The 19,764-nt window shown below is 40.8% G+C and overlaps 1 protein-coding gene across 2 annotated transcripts in view; it reads right to left on the bottom strand.

Moving 5' to 3' along the window:
• The window catches only part of SSBP4 (single stranded DNA binding protein 4), a 532,613-nt gene that overhangs the window by 403,963 nt on the left and 108,886 nt on the right, over nucleotides 1-19,764 (bottom strand). For both annotated transcript variants that reach the window (XM_086947015.1, XM_086947014.1), the window contains exon 2: nucleotides 19,135-19,207. In XM_086947015.1, coding sequence (XP_086803141.1) covers nucleotides 19,135-19,207 — 73 coding nt within the window. The remainder of the gene's footprint in view (nucleotides 1-19,134; nucleotides 19,208-19,764) is intronic.

Raw genomic sequence — 19,764 nt, 5'->3', positions numbered from 1 at the left:
AATACTATCGGCCCGAATTGGAAAAAACACAGGCAGAAATATACACCTTGCCAGTTTTTGCCCAGAATTTGATTCCATATCTGTATTTTTGGGAGTCATCTAAAATCTCCTCTTCTGTGGTGGCCTGTACTGGACGATAGAACATGCATATTCTAAGGCAGGGGTCTCCAACATTTTCGGTAGCTATTTCTACTTATGTTCAATGAAAATCATCCTGAGCTACCATTAATATTAGGGTTTTAATATGTTATCTTATGCTACTTGCAATTGCAAAGATATTTTAGGAAGCGTCTATTTGGTAACACCGGAGGGGCCTGTGTGAAACCTGGTGCACACGGTGGCAACTACACCCCATCTCAAGTACATTTAATGCCCCTCACACTGACTAGTGCAGCACATTTAGCTTTACCACTAGGCACCTGAACAAGGGATCTGTTGTGATACATTATTCCACCAATCATGGACATTGATGCTATTGGACGGTCCCACCAAATACTATGTGTAGTTTGTGGCATGAAGTTGGTGACTGTTTCCACGCAGGTTTTGGCACCCGATACACCTTTGTTGTTTTCATCAAATTGCTTGATGACACAATTAAACTCAGTGATAAGGAGGTTTGCATTCTGGTTGTGTGCGAGTGGGCATCTTTTAGCATTGGCTAACGGATTACTGGGCATATCTTCTCCAGAGTTGTCAATTAACTACGTAAGACTTTCCGTCCGCCTAAGAAATTAAACTGATGTATTTGTTTTCAAGAGAAAAAGGTCTGGCTGTAATGCATATCCTTGCCCACAATGAATCACCAAGTTACACAACGAATATTTCACAACCATTGTCAAGCACAAATCGTGTTGAACCAAACTGGTGTCCCATTTAAATAAAAATCAGGACATTAGCACGTCACCGGATGACACAAAGATGGGAAGAGGATGTAGCCTTATGGCTAGAGCAGTCAACCTCGAAGCTGGGGAACCGGGTTCGAGTCTCGGCAATAACGCTCAACATCCTGTGATTCTGGGCAAATCACTTCATCTCCCCGTGCCTAACAAAAAAACGAATGTGTCCATCTGTAACGAAAATGATGCTCATGTAAAGCGCTCTGATACCTGATATCCCGGGTCTAGTTTGCGCTATATAAAACTCTTAAAATAAAAAAAAGATGTCAAGCCACTGTGCCGAACCCCATGCCAACCATGTGTTTACATCACTCACCACCCATTGCATGGGTGCAGTCCATAGTTAGTTTGTGGAAAAGGTGTGCAACAGTAGCATGCCGATCTTCGTCCAAAAGCAGTGCCACAGACACTAAGTTGGAGGTTGATGTGGAACCTGCAATTTGATATTACCAACAAACCACCCCGCCAAAGTGATACGCATTCTAGGACGGTAGGTGAACTGGTTCCAAGCTGGCGCATCCATTGCTGTGTTCATGCATTTATTTTCAGGTCACACAGTGATGACCAGTAACACAACAAAATGTCAGGGGGTCAACATGTATAGTGATGCCTATTGACAGTATTAGCCAGAAACCAAAGACATACTCTCAAACTCCCAAGTGTACTTAAACTACGGGTCAGCCAACCAAAAGACAACTCATGGTTTTTGGTCCGGATGCCCATCAGTCACCACACGGAGCCGCCCTTCATCATTTGGGTTTCCTCAAAGGACCATCTCACAGTGAGAGCCAGAAGGTTAAGGGACCATAGCTGGATTAGATCCCTCCCTAAAGATGTAATGGTCTCACTCAAATGTGATGTTGGTAGTGTAGATGGTATAGACACGGGTGACTGGTGTTGTAGTGTATAAAAAGTGATGGAACAAAAAATAGAAAGAGTGAGTGACTTTAAAATAAGATAAACGGGCACTGTAAATAGTTTATTCTGGTGCTGCCCGTTTGTCTACTTTAAAAAGTAGGCAAGGTAGTCGGATAGATGTTGGACTACCCAGCTGAATATTTGGTCAACATGTTTCACACAGTGCTGACATCACAGGTTGCATGCATGCAGAATACTTCCTGGTCGCTTCTTCAGAGCACTAGTGCTGTGGCAGGCTGCCGGTGATTCTGCAACTGGAGAACATTCTGCACATACCGGCCAGACATCTCTATGATTTTGTGTGACTGTTCCAGGAAGCAAATCACAATTTACATGGAGCACGAGGACGCGATTTGGCACAAAGACGTTGTTGCCTGGGGTTTTTGGCGCAGCTATCACAAGGTCCATTGTCAGCGGAAACAAAGCCGGCATGCAGAAGGCACCAAAGAAGCCGCTTAGGGATCACACTGTGCAACATCGCCGGCACACCGGCTGCTCTGTACACTATTATCCCAAACTCTGCGGGAACAAAGTAGCCTGCTGACACCAACTGTCATCCTGCTGCCATTGGCTGATGACTGACCATTCGCTACTCGTCCATGCCAGCAGCTGGGTGGATGGGCACGCAGCATGGTGGCCATGCTGTCCGTGCCAAGAACACGTATTTAAAATTAAATGGGCTCCCCTCACTGGATTCCCTCTGAGTAGTTCGAAAAGTTGAAGCAGAGTTGGTCATGTCTGGTTAGGGAGATCCTAATGCTGGAGTCGTTCTACAAAACCCTCAGAGCCCTTCAGAGATCCAAGCCTGTTGGAAATTCACATGTTTATCTTGATTTTTTAATCTAAATTTCTATTTAAGTGTTGGACACTAGGGTTTGGATGCAAAAATGTATGATCCAAAAATCCCAGTGGGTTCTCCAGCCCCATTGGCCACCTGCTCGTCTTTCATATTCACACTTCTTAGCCACCGTGGATGAACGTGGTCTCATACGAGCGACCCACCCTTGCGCACAAACCTTTAATCTCAGCCGCAGGTTGAATGGGACCATCCAAAGCCAACGCATACTTACAGGACCACATTTCTTGTACCCCCTCCACGTCCCCAAATATCAAGGCAATGTCTTCAGAAGAGGAAGCCTTTGCAGCTGACTTGGGGTGGGCAAGGCATTACCTGAATGTTCAAACATCATATTCTATAATCTCAAAACTAATCAAACAATAACAACTATTAGAACATTGAAATACTGGGAGTTACACTGACGTCGATGAAGAACCCAAGGGCTAATAATGGCTGGTATAAGCCTCCTGCTGCAGCAGTCCAATGTTTGTCTTTCAGAACTCAGGCTCAGGGCCTTTAACAACCGGTATACCCCTCGGCAGCAGGCTATAATGGAGAAAGTTCTTCTGGCAGTGTTCATGAGCGAAGTCTTAAGGGCAGCATCACTTGCAGTGAGACCCCTTGGAAAAGCTACAGTGCAATGCAGCGCCTAACCATGCGATCTGTAAGCATGCTGGGCGCATCTCTAGCCGGGCACTTCGATGAACACAGGATTCCATCGCACTGCTGTTAATGATCATACATAAATATGGCATGTGTGAGCCCTACCGGGATTTAGTATTTTTTGTGTGTCCAGAGTGGCTCTCAAAGTCGATGCCTCTCCTCATTTTTTCCTTATAGTCCTTGTATTGGTTTAAGAAATTAAACAACAGACCCTTGCTAGCCAATGACCACACAACTACCAAAAAAAAGAGATATCTTGTATTGTAGGCCTGGGTGAGATTCACGTAATTTCACTCTACACTTGTTCAGCAACATTCCTGAAATGACGCCATTACGCCACTTAACGGAATTATGTGCCTTTTGATATAAACATGTACCACAAACACACGCAAATAACAGACTGCGAGAAAGTTCATGGTGCTTCGTTTAAATGCATCCTAGCGTCAAGAATTAATGCAAGGACGCATTTCATGCTAAAACGTAGTACAAAATGACAGGTTTGCATTTCATGTAATTTTGCAGAAATTGCACCAATTATGCAAAAACGACCTAAATTTTCATACACTCCTAGATTTTTCTTCGTACTAAAAAACAGTAAACAGAAATCTTGCATTGAAAAAAAAATGTAGATTCTCCTACATTGCCTAGAATGCCGGATACAAACATAGCGGTCGAAAATACATCCGGTCACTTGAGCGTGATAGGGGACTCTATTTGACCCACCCACCCCCAATGCAAAGAAATTCCTGTACTACTGTCGGGCAAACTATTCTAATCCGAAACTCTCCAAGCAGTCTCTTTCTATTCCACCTCCCTTATAGTGCAAACGGCTACCTAAGCTATTTCAGTCTGAATATCATATAAACTATTACGCTGCCATTTTAAGTAAAAAGCAAATGCTGAGCTTCCCATCTCAAACTTGATAATGCAGCACTCTTTCAGAAATCTGCCTCCTTTTTTGGATTGCATGAAACCACGTAATGGCCAGGGTAATCATTTCTGTGATAGAGCGCTATTGAAAAGGAGAGACGGGTCTGCTGAAGACTACATTAAGCGTCTTAAGAGGACAGTGTATGGGTGAACTTGGGAAACTCTTCAGGAAACAAGAGATTTAAGGTTTCCCTTTCAGACTTTCCAGTAAGAACGTCATCTCCAAAGAGCATCGCAGGGTAATGGGGAAGTACAGGCTCAGGAGTGCTTAGTGTTGGTCCATGACAGAGGATCCAAGCCAGCATTTTGAGATCTTCACATAGACATACATTTGGATACAATGAATCTAAATGGAATCATTTCCATAACCATTGGGAAGCCTGAAATTCCATCCTGGAAACGGCATTTGTGGGCCAAAGTTGGACACCCCTGTATTAGTAAATATAAAGGAAGCCATTCCTAAAAATGCCAACATTTAGAATTGTACGGTGAGATGTTCAATTTTGATATGTGCTTGCATTGGTGAGCTAAAGCTTGCTTGTACTCCCTGTTACATTCCACATATCTAATAGGTATGACTCTCTTATTTTAGTCTGAAATACAACCATGAAGAAAAACCTTTAAATACAGACACAGATGCACCCTCCATTCAGTAATCTGGCCCTAGGACACAGCTTTCGCTGGCTCACTCGAAAATTGTGTTTTGTCCCAAAAATATAAATCAATCAATCTCTCGCTCTCTCTCTGCAGACTTCATCAATTCAACTCAGATTTTGCTTCCACCACCACAGTATACTGCATATGGGTCAGTGGTTCAGTCTACTTTACCCATTTAAAAGAAAATCATTGTAATTTATTTATTTATAAAGTTTTGTATGGCGTGAACATGACCCTAGTGGACATCAGAGCGCTTTACATTATAGAGTAGTTGGGATACAGTTTAAGAATGGACACTTGTCACATATTTAAGAGTAGCATGGTAAAACTGGTATCTATGGTTGCACATCAGAGTAGCGGTCATTGGCTTCTTTCACTTTGAGTGACTGCACACAGCCTGAGCACACTCATCATATCTGCCAGAAAACTGTTCTTTCTCTTCGGTCGCAAAGCTGACTCAAAGCATGCTTTTCAATCTTATTTAGTTTGGGTGTTACCTTTAAATATCAGTTACTCAAAAACATACACTGGTAAACAGCTGCATAGGTGAATATTTTTTTATTTAAAACTATTATTATAAGCTTGAGGCAACCACAGTGGCAGCATTTTTCTCCTTTTTTAGGTGGATGCAATTAAAGAAACACAACCATCACACCGGAATGTCTATGCCAAACCTGTTGGCGTTGTCAATGCTTGTTTTAAGTGTTGAAACCCATTTCCCTACACCATTCTACCACTCCACCCACCCCTAGTGCTACCCTCCTTTCCCACTACTGCCATGTTGTGGTTCTATTCCCAGCCCCTCTTCTTTCTTGTTTCGCTTTGGGCTTGTAGTAGGACATGCCTCTTTTTTGCCGCTTGTTCTCTTGTGGTTTCGGAGTAGCACTCCAATTTGTGTTTTGCCTTTCTGTTTTTTGTCATTCAATGCTTTTTAGCTTTGTTGTTTATACTTGATGCAGAAGGGCTGCCTTTTGCGGAGTAAGACAGGACAAACTCCTGAAGAACAAACTTATTAAGTTTGAGGTGTTTAGAGATGACCATTGCTGGTCTTGTACACTAGGGAAGTAACGCACAGAAGAAAACTTATCAAGGCAGTGGTAAGGGGTGTTTCAACAGAATATTTCAGATCACATTAACCGGGGCGAGCCGGAGTCAGTTTTTTAGTAGTTGTGGACCCAAAAGGTACAATTAATGCAGGGTTAAGTTATGTTGGTCACTTTATGCCAACATAAGCTCTCCTTAAATATGCCGGAGTTGCGTGGGGGAGGAGTTAAGAGATGGAAAAGAGGGCTGCGATAGACAGCGATGGTTTCCCCATAAAATTTGAATCTCACCTGACAGAACAATAATGTTTTGTGTCACTGGACTTGGCTACTCTGTAACTGGTGCTGATGGAGAATGAGAGTTAAGTTGAGATGTGCAGGAGAGAGAAGTATGTAGAAGCTGAGGGGTGACATTGTTTATAACATATGTCACATTACTCCGCTCAAAGATACTCATGTTATCCATGATGTTCTGGAATTCAGTCTTATGGGCAGCTGGTCACTAACATTTCTCTGCAGTGATCTTATATCAGAAAGAAAAAATCCACTTTGATTATCTGCCACTGTCGCATTTCATTGTATCGAAGTTAACAATATCTATGTACAAATATAGTGCACCAAATATTTTGTCAAGACAAGTATGTACCTACTATTCTTAATTCTACATCTGCCTACCTTGACAGTATAGTGGCAGTTGTTACAATAGATTCAACTTTTCTCATGCAATACATCTCAAGCAATATAGTACCTCATCTTTCTTGTTGAATTAATTTCAAAGTCGATACTGATAAAAAAAAAGTCCAAAGATTTGGCACTGGAAAATCAAACTCCTACTTGTCAAACAATAATACAAAAAATTTAAAACTCAAAATAAAAACCTAATAGCTCTTTTTTCAGTGGTTGACTGAATTAATAAGCGAGCTCGCCGTGGGTGATACATGGATAATACAGATCTAGCAGCGATTTCAATCCTGCTGTGCGATAACAGTGTTCGAGTGCAGGTAACACAACTGTAGTACCAATGCCACTGCTGGACATTACACTTATTACCCTGCCTGTTTGAAATGGGAAACCTTGCATGATAGAGCTGTTTCCGACTCCATACTTCTTAGTTTTGCCCTTAGCCGCCCAAAGCAAAATTTACATTGTACATCAAAGAATAGTCTATTTCCCTTGAGGCAAAGAAGGTGTCTATGCATTTGCCCTTTACTGAGCAGCCATTGTGAGTAAAATATAAAAGCATGACCTGGACACAACACATTTATCTATTGTGACCCAGAGTTAGAAAAGTGATCGTGTTTCAGGAAACCTACACCAAGTATTTTTTTTAATTCCATCTTTAACAAAGATGCTGAGGAGACCGCATTTGAGGAGGCTGGACAAGTGGATGGGATGCCAGCTGTGAACATGGAAACAAACATTTCCTTTTTAATTAAATAAATTAACAGTGTGATTTTCAATTGAAGGCACAGAAACTTCTTGCAATTAACATATCACGAATGGAGAAGAATTGATCTCCACTGCAGGAGCGGAGATTAGAGAGTTTCAGGACAAGGAAAACACACTTCAGATTTGCTGAAGGATTGTTATCAGGGCTTGGATTCTAAGGCAAGATACGAGAGATCGTCAATTAAATTGCATTAAGGAAGAAGCTGCGGTTTGGAACATACTTAGATTTAGATACAATCATCAATAAAGCTTTGGTTTTGGGATGAGATATGAGAGATCACTGATGATATCGCAGTAAGGGAGAGGACGTGGTAAGAGATACGGACAACACTTCAGATATACTGAAGAATAACTTTCAGGGATATATGGTTGGAAAGATCCTTTTCTGAATTTGCTGTAACGGCACTGTGATCCTAAGGCAACACTTATATTTTATATACCATCATGAAAATAACTTTTTGGCGATCTCCAAGATCATAAAAGTACATCATATATTAAAACATAAAAACACCCTTGTAAAGCTTAGTAGGTGTCGTCAGGAGAAAACAATGTCGGGAGGTCACAGTCAAAACGTGTGTAACACTATAAGATTAAAAACGTGATGACTTCATATTTGGTACAAATTTAAAATGCAATTGTTAAATCACTGAAAGAGCAGGTGCTCATTAGATGCATTAAAATATACAAAGGAGGTCAAAATTAATTGAGGGGAATGGTATTTTATATACAATAATTGACAAAGGTCGTGTTGCGGGATTATCGTAGAAAGCGAGTCAGGAGTGACATTGGGATTCGGGGCAGGGTGAGGAAAGTGCAGGTGATGGGGGAATGAGGGATTCATTGAGGAATCTACACAGTGTCTCTTGCTAATCACTGTCTAAGCAACAAGCATTCAATGCAGTTATTTGTAGGGCATCAGGCTTGATGGCATTGGAAACACAATGTCAAAATGTCCTAAAGTCGGCCCAGACGGGAGCAGTCTTGCCACATTCACTAATAAAGACTGAATTTCCTTTAATTATTAGAAAATCTAGATGCTTTTACTAGACCATGTTTCTAAAGTTTTAGGGTAAGGCAGTCTTCCAGCAGGATACAATCCTGGGAGTGAGTACATTTACGTATTATGGATAATATTGATTGCATTCAGGCTTAGCAGAAAGTTATTGATGAGAGAGGATCTTCCAGATCACTGAACAATGAAATTATTAGATGATCAATGAAGGGCAGTTGTCACCATAAAAAACTGGTTTGTCTCGATGTAAGGGATTGATGCAAGCCAGAAAAGTGAACTAACTGAGGCACTAAGATCCTGATTGAATGCCTACAAGATGCAAATTTTGGAACAGGTGAGCAATGTTGAGGTATCTACTTCCACCCTCACTTGACTACATAATCGCCACATTCACCTCATTTTTTAGAGTGATATTTCAAAAACTGTTAAAGGGCATCTGCAATGGAAATTCAATTTGAGCTTCATACCAGAAAGCAGGACCAATGATTCTATATTTATTCGGTCGATGGAGTAAGGAAATACATTTTAAATTGGTTTGGTAAACCATCACTTCCTCCTCTGATGCTCACTATTAGCTCTTAGGTGCCAAAATTCAAGGTGCATCAGTAGCTAATGCCGTCATTGTACTGAGTGCATATACACCCTAGCTTGAGCTTTACCCCGGTAACAAGGCCTCTTGCACGAATCGGCATTTAAAGAAAGTCGCTGGATTCCCAACATCCAGTGCTTTGCTTTTAACTTACAACAATAAGTAGTAACTTGTATCCCACAATTACCTTTGTATGACATTTTCATTTTTAAATCATGTGGTCCATTGGATAAAATAACTCGGACGCAACTTTTTGATATTGCAATTTCCAAGATCAAACCTCTAACTGGAAACCTGCTTGAATAACTTCTGTGCATTATTGATAGGGACGGGTTTCCATTACCGAAAGTGGAGTTGAATTTTAATAATCTGAATAAATATACTAAATCTACACCTAACCCCTCTTTTTGTGATCTCTTTTGGAGATACCTTAACGAATGACATTTAACCAAGGGGTATTCGATTTGTTACTATTCTTGATTACATTGCCTGTTCAAAGTGAGTTGATTGATTTATTGGTGAAGGAGGTATTATGATAAAATGCATGTACTTGATTTAGTATATCTAACATTTATTAACCTATTGCCTTTATGATTGTCAATTGTTTCTCTGTTTTCTTTGGAAGGTGAGATGCATTGATTTCAATTCTTTAAATATTTTGTGTTTTTTTCCTTCTATATTGAGAGTCTGTGAAATTTTTCATTATTTAAATTCAATAGAAAAAATAAGAAATTCTGAAAATATGATCACTGGAATGCAGCTTGGTTAGGGGGAGCAGGCATTTTTTGAAAAAAGCTATTCAATGAGCGTTTGAAGAATAGTGATTCGTGCAATGCCCAAGTAATGGAGGACTCAGTAACAGCTGTGCGATAAGCATGAAAACAGATGCGAGGGTCAGGTAACCACACTAAAACGGCCTTCAGAAACCGCATTAAGAACGTCTGGATGTAATGCACATATGATAGGCAGATTACAATGTGACAATGGGAATAAAGATAGGGTGTCAACGATCAGAATGTTAATTAAAGGTCAGTAGGTATATTATCGCTGAAAATAAATTATCTCAAAGTCTGACAAAGACCAGGGGTGCTGATTAGTATACTTCACCCATTTAGTTATGTTTGCCTTGCTAGAGACCGTACAAATGCCATTACACACTTAAACACTTCATATATAATTAATTCCCAGATGCAATTTGTACATAATTATTTTTTAATTCAGTTAATTATGATCATTTAGCAGGGGATTTTTGGCACTTGCCTGCAGACCTGAAAGCTTTCTGACAGTTGCATGTTGCTTATTTTCCCAGGAGTTTTTACAAGCAAAAGTCCAAAGTCAGGGTAAGTTCAGTCCCTTATGAGCCACAGCTTGGGGTGCATCAAAGTTCTATTCAATTACAAACCGCGGCCACAAAAAATGAAATATATACGTTGTTACCTGCAAACTCCCCATAAGACTCTTGACGCTGAAGAAGGCATATGTGATTCCGAAATGCATTCGCCTGTTGAGAAGCTTATGATTGAATAAAGTGGCCTACCTGCTTAGCCCCTATGCATGTAGTGATATGAACACCTAGAAACATACCTTATTGTGTGGGGCCGGATTGCAAGGTTCATCCCGCCGACCATTGTGATAAAGTTACCATGGGTGGTACTACTGTAGTATTGCACGACAGATCGTCATGACTCGTACCAATGTAATATTGTAAAAAGGCCTAATGGTCATTGTTTGGTACTCGAGGTGTGGTTCCAAAGGCTATACTAATGAGCTAGGGTGTTCCACCACATTATCGAGTTATTTTCTTTTTAAACTTGTCATACAAAATTTTAAATCCAGAAGATCAACTACCACTGCTACACCTTCAGTATAAATGTAAAAAAGTAAAGTATAGATTTACTACTATTAACGCCACATCTATGTATCTTGAAGATATATATAATCCTAGTTGCATGTGATCCTCTGTAGTGCCAAGCATATGGATATGTGTCAAAATATTGTTCTTTTTTCTATCAACCTACAAAATATTGAGTCCAGAAAATGTTTTATTACTGTATCGTGAAGGTAATTATACTTCTATATTTACTATTCTTTACTCTACATCAACATACCTGAAAGAGATTTAATCTTAGTTTTATGTAAACATAGAAATATATATTTATTTTTTAATGAGCCTACAAAAATGTTGAATCCAGAACGTTGACTGCTGTTGTACCTTGAATGTAAACATAGAGGGATAATAGGAGATAGTAGAAAGACTGAGATCCTGCTTTCCAGCAAGGCCCACGCCCTTTGGTCAGAAGATTAGTAGCTCCCACCCCTAAAAAGGTAGTAAGAAATCTGGACATCCTTCTAGAACCTTTCTATGAAAGAACAGGTAAACCCCATCTATTTTACCTTTTCGGGACTATGCGCTTACTTAGGAATGCGTTTCAGTAGCCGAGTATTCCAAAATAGAATATAACATTCAGGTGACTGAAAATAAGTGAATGTCTTACAGGGGACTGCCTTTAAGCTACAAACTAACAGAAGGTTGGCAACGATTGTAAAAAAGATTTGACATGGTAACATCTTATATTTGAGATTTAGGGACAAAGCAGAAGCTTGAAACCTGCAGCAATGGTAGGTTTTTGTCACAGATTTACACATTAGATGGCAAGGACAGTGTACTAGTGGCCAGAAATTTTGGATGCTGTTGATTGAAAAGCTGCCTAAAATCAAAATTATGACTGTGCGTGAATATTAATGTATTTCCCAGAGAGATATACTAAACTAAACTGTACATAACAAAGATGGCAGGCAAAAAGGTTTGCAGGAAAATAGGAGAGATTGTAAAGCGGCGGGAGAGCTCAGCGAGTTAAGTGCTGATAGATAGTAACTGACATGATCTGCTAGTTACAAGTTCAAATTCTCAGAAGACCATCGCAGCATTTCATCCACTAAAGAGAGCACCATTAAAATGGGCAAGGAGAAATGTTGTCTTGCACTGCTTGTCGCTATCGTAAACTTTCATCTTATACTAAAAGCTTCCAACTAATCATCAGGATTATGAAATATTTATTTTTATAATCTTCAGAAGAACACACACTCCTGTCCCTTGTGTTATACTCATTCCTAATTCAATAATGCTGATTGTTTGCAAACAACACAAATTTAACCCCTCCCCTGCTGATGATGGAACCGCTCCGTCATCAGCTGCGGTGGCGCTGTGCTGATGACAGAGCGGTTCCGTCATGGCCCGGCCGCCGCGCCTGCGCGGCGCGTTCTATTGAGCGGGCGGGCCATGACGGAACCGCTCCGTCACGAGCACAGCTCAACCGCGGCTGGTGACGGAGCGGTTCTGTCACCAGCATGCGGTTCTGTCACCAGCTAAGTGGGCGGCCGCCCCGCCCACTTAGCGCTGCGGCGGAATAGCCGCCGCAGCGAAAGGGTTAAACACTCATTTGTGCTCCATGGGGAAACGCCTTTCACTGCAGACCTAACGCCGAACTAATGGTTCTGTCAATGTTTGTATTGACAACTTTTAAAACTGTTAGAATTTAAGTGACTGCACTTTTCTGTTCCTTTTCTTTTATTACAACATGCACCCACTTATAGGGTAAATGTTACATGCTGATTTTGCTGGTGCCAGACACAATACAAGGAACGCCATTGAATAGGGCATGGGTGGAGGGGCACAAAATGGCAGGAGGGTATGAAAGGGTCAATTGTAGAACTCTGGCAAGATTAATATGTCCATTCAGTGTTCCCACTGTAGATTTTTAGCTGGGGTTTCCGCATGCTATTTATAGCCTGGGGTGGAAAATGCTGATACTTGGCTTCAGCAATTATATGAAATTGTTCACTTTTCTTTTTGCCAGTTTTGCTATCAAATTAAAATACGAAAGCGAGTCTGCCTGCTATTTACTGAGACAAAATATAGAGCCTGGTAATGGTTGCTCAAAATATAGATTTCACGTCACTGTCATTAATTACAAATTTAGAAACCATTTCTTGCACAATGACATTTGCTAAGCATAGAAGTTATATGGAATAAAGTACCCCCAGCATACAGTGTAGGGATCTTGTATATCACTTAGGAGTTCTGTGAAGAAAGAGACAAAAGGCCACAGGCAGAGCTCATTTACAGTCATGGAACTTCGAGATGGCGTACAATACCCTAGTAGCGGTGGGAGGGGGTATTTTATTCCTTAATACAAGCTCACACCACAATTCTTTCCCAGACTGTTTTTAAATTCTTGGTCTCGTGTTTCTTCCTATAGATATATCATTGTTTCTAGGTAGAATAAATAAGAATCAATCTTATAAAAATAAATGTATCAATAAGCAGGTATAATTGGAGGTCAATTATATTTTAAGTGGTATAGTTTAGAAAAGCAGCTGTAGCTTAGACTGCCAGACCCCTGCATCCTTGTATATAATTCCATCAGTGAAATAAATAAACATACTGTTCTAAATAAACATCCTGCCATAAATGTCTCCTTATCTCCTTATCAGCTATTGACCATGATTTTCTAGGCTAAAAAAGGTGGGAGAGCTGAAACGCTAGTTAATCCTTCCCTTGTCTACACAGGAGCTGGAATTTTGTTCTGTGACCTGCAGCATCACTGCTGACTCTGTGAGGCAAATACTGAAGAGTAACAATGTATTACAGTAGAGTAGTGATGTCCCTTTCTTATTACAGTAGAGTAGTGACGTGACAACCAGATCATGCATAGCTACTACAAGCTTTAGGCAATTGTCCAGGCTGTGTTGATCATCAGTTCAAGGCACGTAAACTTTACTTCTAGGAATCGGTGCTTACCCTGGAGGAAGATAGGCGGCCTAGAAGCAGTGCGACTGGACACGGAACTTGGTGATACATCTTTCTGAATTAACGCTTTGATTGACCCACTGTCTTAAGCCTGACTCATGACTTAAGTGAATTAGCATCTTGGCAAACACAGGACGGTAATAGACTATTAACGACCTTTAAAGTACTGGATGCCATCATTACTGAAGGCGACGACCGATTTTTCATTAGGAATAATTACATTAGCTCAGTAATGAATATGGCCGTACAACGACTTTCTTCCGTAAAACAGTAAAGACCAAGACAGTTTCTCTGGGTCTGCAAAACACCAGAGTGATTTAACATGGTGGGTGTGCTGACGCGCTAAGAACATCCCCGCTACAGCAACTTTTAGTCCAGGAAGCAAACATAGTTACGTACCATGATTCTTCTGATCATGTCTGTATCAGAGCCACACTCTCGGTTTCCCATAATTTATCACAATGTGTAATCCTGAGGAAGTCAATATTTTCCTGTCCTTCCTGGTAGTTTGATCACTATGCGCATTGCCCTGCTGAAAACTGATATTAGATAGTACACAGAAAAACTAAACATTTAGATGTAAACATTTACAAATCCATTGTTCTTCAATGGTGCTACTCTGTCTAGCTAGGTCAACTTTTAACCACATGGGTCTTGGCAATTTTATATTACTGATCCAGGAGTGTGCAATCAAAGGAAACTCAAGAAGGAATCTCATGATGTACATAGGATGGGGCCTTACGAAATAGGTTGTCTCTATGGGGTCATAGGGGAAGCTACAGGTTGAGCGGGTTCTAGGAGTGGTTACTTCCGACGTTTGACCAAGAAGAGTTAATTTTGGTCCTGCCCTGAAGTTAGGCGGCGCTGTGTTGCACCTCATTTCCCATTTATTTATTCTAGGTAGGCGCCTTTAAAGTCATTCTTAATACAACGTGAAAGATTACCATTAAAATGTTCCCAATCTGCATCTGCAAGCTTCTCGCTGCACTTGTGGAGATTTTTAAATGTTTGCGATTGAAAACCTGTGACAGCTAGTCTGGAAAGATTTTGATAATTCAATTTTCTCTTGCAAAAATATTTCATGCACATATTTTTGCTTAAGAAATATCAACAGCGCAAAAAAGGGTTTTTTTTCCCCACAAAAGGGTAAATATTTTTGTTGGTAGGAATGCCACTTCCCACACAAACTGGAGGATATTTCCTTCCCCTCCTGGTTTGGAAAGGATGTACCCCCATCCCGTTATAGCAAATCCCCGCCTAGTCTGGGAATAGAAGGGACCAAAGGAGAATTTATGAAAATCACTAACCTGTAAGCTTCTGCGTGTTCAAAAACTCACAAGGCTTTCCCTTTCTTTAACCACCAACTCCCCATCCGCCTCCAACCCTTCTTAAAGATCTTCACGCATGAAAATCTTTATGTGAGTAAATCTTTTTATGAGTGGAAAACCAGCTTATCTAGATGAGAAAAAGGGGTTTTGAATCATTTGTAAGACTATTGTCTATGTTCATTTGACTTAACCGCAGTGGCAATTCTGTGACGGTGCGGCGGTTTAGCGCAGTGGGCGGGGTCACGCCGGCGATCAGACGTGCGTGGCACTACAGAGGTAGTGCACGCGACGGCCGTTGGCCGACGCAAGCAGTGAAGGGTTAAGCATGGATTTATCTTGAACATCAGGCCAGATAGACATTTGTCAAATTTGCGTTTAGTAGTAAAAAAAAAAACGTGATTATGGTCAGTATAGTAACAACAGCCCCCGTGGTGCAGGGGGGCTCCGAGTTCCTCCAAAGGGCCCCACCCGGCACTGTGCGCGGGTGGCTGGCCCCTGGGCTAAGAGCTCCTGACTGGGACCGGAATGTGGGGGGGGGGGGTTCTCCTTGCCCTTTTCAGGGGGTGGCCCTGAAGTTTCGTTACACCACTGATTATGGTTGTTGTGCAAAACTGGTAATCTATCATGTTACAGCTTCACAGTAAAAAAATATTAAAATATAAGGATCAGTACAAAGTTGTGAGCTTCCTACCAAAATTATACCTTCCAAAGAAGTGATTAACAGAATTACATTTTAGACATTCCTGTTCGGTGACACTCTTGAAGAAAGGCTGCTTAAGGTGTAGGATTGCCTGAAGGGAACACTTTGTTTACTAAACATTTTTGGAACAGTACTCTCACCCTAAAATTGGTTTATACTGCATTTTCTTAGTAGCCAAAATGGTGGGTCCACATCAGGTAGACCCACGCCAGAGTTTCACAATGAAGACTGACGGCAACTTATCGTAACTGAGCCGTAAAGCCAGTACACGTGAACGTGCTCTCCTGGGTGAAATGCGTACGCGGCACGTGACTGGAAACATGTGAGCTTGCTGCCCCACCCCACTGCTTCCATACTTGAGAAGGAGCAGCACATCTGCCTGAATGTATTGCACGGGGCTGTAGGTGTGTTGCACCTGCTCTCGTTGTTCAGCCACTCGCCGTAATGAAAGGTGTTGACCGGCGGGCTCCGAAACTTTAGGTGCACCCTTGCGAAATATATTTTACTGGTCATACGTGCAACTCGTTTCATGAATTGGGTGTAATTAGTGGCCCTGCATCTGGGGCAATGAAGGGGAAGTGTGAGGGGTGTAGATGAGATTAATAACCTTGACCTCTCTCCCAAATAGTACTCCGGTATACCCACTGTTTTGTGATTTAGACGTTTCTAGCGCCACTCGCAAAATTCACGGCCCTTGCTGTATTGGGGGCGCCTGTGGACCACTCCAGAACTTGCTCAAAATATTGACAGTTTACGGGATGTCATGAAGGCTGACCAATTTAACATAATTCCATGGGTCTCAAACATGAAGTCAGCCTTGTATTCATTAGGACTCCATGATCTGTGGGAATAACCGTATACATCTGTTGCTCCATCCAAGGCTGAGATGACAATGAAATACAGATCACTTGTGGAAGCTGAGGACGTTCAGAAGTCAGTCGCTGGTAAGCAAACAAGTGATTACATGGATATTAAGTCATGTTGGGGTGGGAATTATTTTGGGACGTAGTGACGGTTCTATTGCACAGAAAACATTATTTTCAGTTTTGTATAGGCACCTTACCCCTTGGAACGTTTACATCAGGTTGGAAGGGTGGAGGAAGTATCACTTGTCCTATATGTGCCCACCAGAAAGAAAGTGTATCCCTAGTTATCTTTATTTGCCCAGGCCATTTATCCCCCAGCATAATTGGTTGGTACCGATTTGCAGCTCGTAAGGTGTACGGAACCATCAGAATGACCTCAATATTTTTAATCAAACTCTTCCATTGTAATGGTTATTTCTAGTGCAAACTTTTTGGGTGCAATGTGGGTGGTCCGTAGAAAAACGCCCTAGGTCGCTCTCCCATTTGTTGACTGATATTTCAGAGTGTCCTATCTGGGCCCCTTTCGGGATATTATTTCTAACATTTTAAAATTATGTGTGTATATATACACACACACACACACACACACACACACACACACACATATGTATCTTATATGCTTTTAGGAAATAATTGATGTATTTTCGTTGTTTATTTTGTGATGTATAGTGTGATGATGAATTGTACTTTTATGGCCCTGGGGCTGAAATAAAGAGTTTTCATTGATAATAACGTATGAAAGATAATGTATTTTTATATACTTGTCAATATATCTGCTCTAAAGCACCACTAAGACATCTTCTTCCTTTCAAATGAAAGAAGTTCAGGTACTTAGTTCCCGTTTATTTAAAACACTGGCCCACATGGATGATTGACCAGATAAGTACCATAGAACCTTGCGGTGGTCCCATATCCCGACCTTCTGCTCATCTATGTGCATCAAAGTCTGTTACCTTAATGCACAAAGTGTAACTTAATGTAGCTTTCCGATCCATGCATTTAAACATATACGGTGCACTAAGTAAAAGACTGTGTAAGCTGATAAAATTAATAAACAAATAGATCTAAAGTCACATCATAATAATATGCAGATGTGTTAAAAAAGTCTAATGACTTTCATATTGTAATTTTTCATGTAATGCTTCATAGTGGGTTTTTAATATATATGAAGGTTGGCCTTAATAAAAGAACTCAGAAAAAAATGTAATCACCACAGAAAGCCAAAAAAGTAATGTAAGTGCATTCAAGCACTGTCGTGCTTCAAAGAGTTATAATTTTATGCATGATTTAGAATAACGCATTTGCAAACATATCAGTTATCATGTGTAAGTGCTTACGTAAAGGTTCAGAGGTAGGAGAGGAAAAGGCACTTATGCACGTCCCAGGCGATGTAACCGATGCACATATAACAGGATGAGGGAATCCCTACGAATCTTCGAAGGTCTGCGGGCCGGTCACAGAGATCACAGCGTAGAAGCCTGATGTTCGCCGCAGACATAGTCACGAAGACCAAAAACACAAGCAAGTAAGCCTTTCTTGATCAACTCATGAGATAGATAGAACGAACGCCGGAGTCTCATCACGTCTAGACTAGGAAGGCCAGCGTAGGTCTTTGATTGCCGGATTCATGGCAGAATGTCAGGACAACCTTGACCTACGTAAATGTGTTGCATTTAAATTTAAATCTGACCAGGGGGTTTTAAATATAAGATGATAGGGCAGAAAAAATAATTCCCACAGTAGAATCATTGAAATTTTCAATACAAATGTGCTAAAGTCTTAATTTTTAGTATTTTCATATAAATGATATCCCATTACCCAGAAGAATTACACCTCTAAATTCATGCATTTCCATTATTTTAAAGGGATGAAATAACTACAGAAAAAGGGTCCCAAACTCCCAATTATTTACCTGGGGGGCCGCGGTGGGGCAGGATAGCTTCACATGGAATGAACACGACACTTAAAGTAAGCAATTTTTTCAAGAGATTTCGAAGAAATTCCTTGGGTGGGAGGCGATTGGAAATTGAACGATGACAAGGATTGAGTGTCATCTGTTGTAGGTAGTTTACAAGATATTTATTTATAAAGTTTTATATCGCGCAAACATGACCTGTGAGGGTATCAAAGCTCTTTCAAGATGGGGAAGTAAGAGACAAGAGCAAACAGTCACATGCACGGGAGGGGTGCAAACCAAGAAGATTAACCAGATGATAAACTCAGCAATATAGTAGTCATGATCAACAAATGAACATAATAATTTACTGCATCATAACCCTTGATTAAAATAGATCTTATTCTATTTCACTTTTACATAACGATGAATGTTGCCCTAGAGGAGCAAAGGAACACAGCCTAGAAGCTAACACTAAATCAAAACCTGCTGTAGACTTTAGGGATCACTAGAGTGGATTAAGATCTGGAATTATTCTTACCTCTGACAGGAAAGTCTGTGCTGATTTCTGAGCTCCAACATGCAGCAAATATTCATATACATATAAAGCTAACCTGCAAGAAAAGAGAAATGTATTTTAGTCACATGTTCGGCTTAATTGAGCAATCTGCATTTCTTCAAATTACGATACTCCTTCTATGCATGTATAAAAGCATAATATAAAATGAAGTAGCGCTTCCTGCCTTTAATAGTCTCAGTGGGCCACCGTATATATTTAAAAAGTACTTAAAAGTCAGACTTAATGTGATCACAATTACTGGCTCATTTATGCCGCCCGAACGGTTCCTTTTGGCGCTAAGCATTTCATTCTGCCTTAGGTGATGGTTTTGAGGGGTACATGCTCTTCTCAATGCAGGACCACAAGCGAGGTCTTCGGCCAGGTACCGCTCAAGGAAGACCTAGGCCATGCCATTAACCCCTTCCTACCGGCCAGTTGGCATCCAAGGCTATCATATTTTCATGGCTGTAAGGCAAGAGGTACGACCAGGTCAATTTTGGACATTAATATACAGACAGTGCCACCATGTGGTGGTCTGTCAAAAATAGTTGCTGGCATTAAGAAATAAGTTCCAGAGCTGAGCTACGGCAAACACCAGTGCAAATTAAGCAC

The sequence above is a fragment of the Lissotriton vulgaris genome, chromosome 12, assembly GCF_964263255.1.
Source record: "Lissotriton vulgaris chromosome 12, aLisVul1.2, whole genome shotgun sequence".
Classification (NCBI taxonomy): Eukaryota; Metazoa; Chordata; class Amphibia; order Caudata; family Salamandridae; genus Lissotriton; species Lissotriton vulgaris.
The sequence above is the reverse complement of the archived record's forward strand: the minus strand, read 5'-3'. Positions and strand labels throughout refer to the sequence as shown.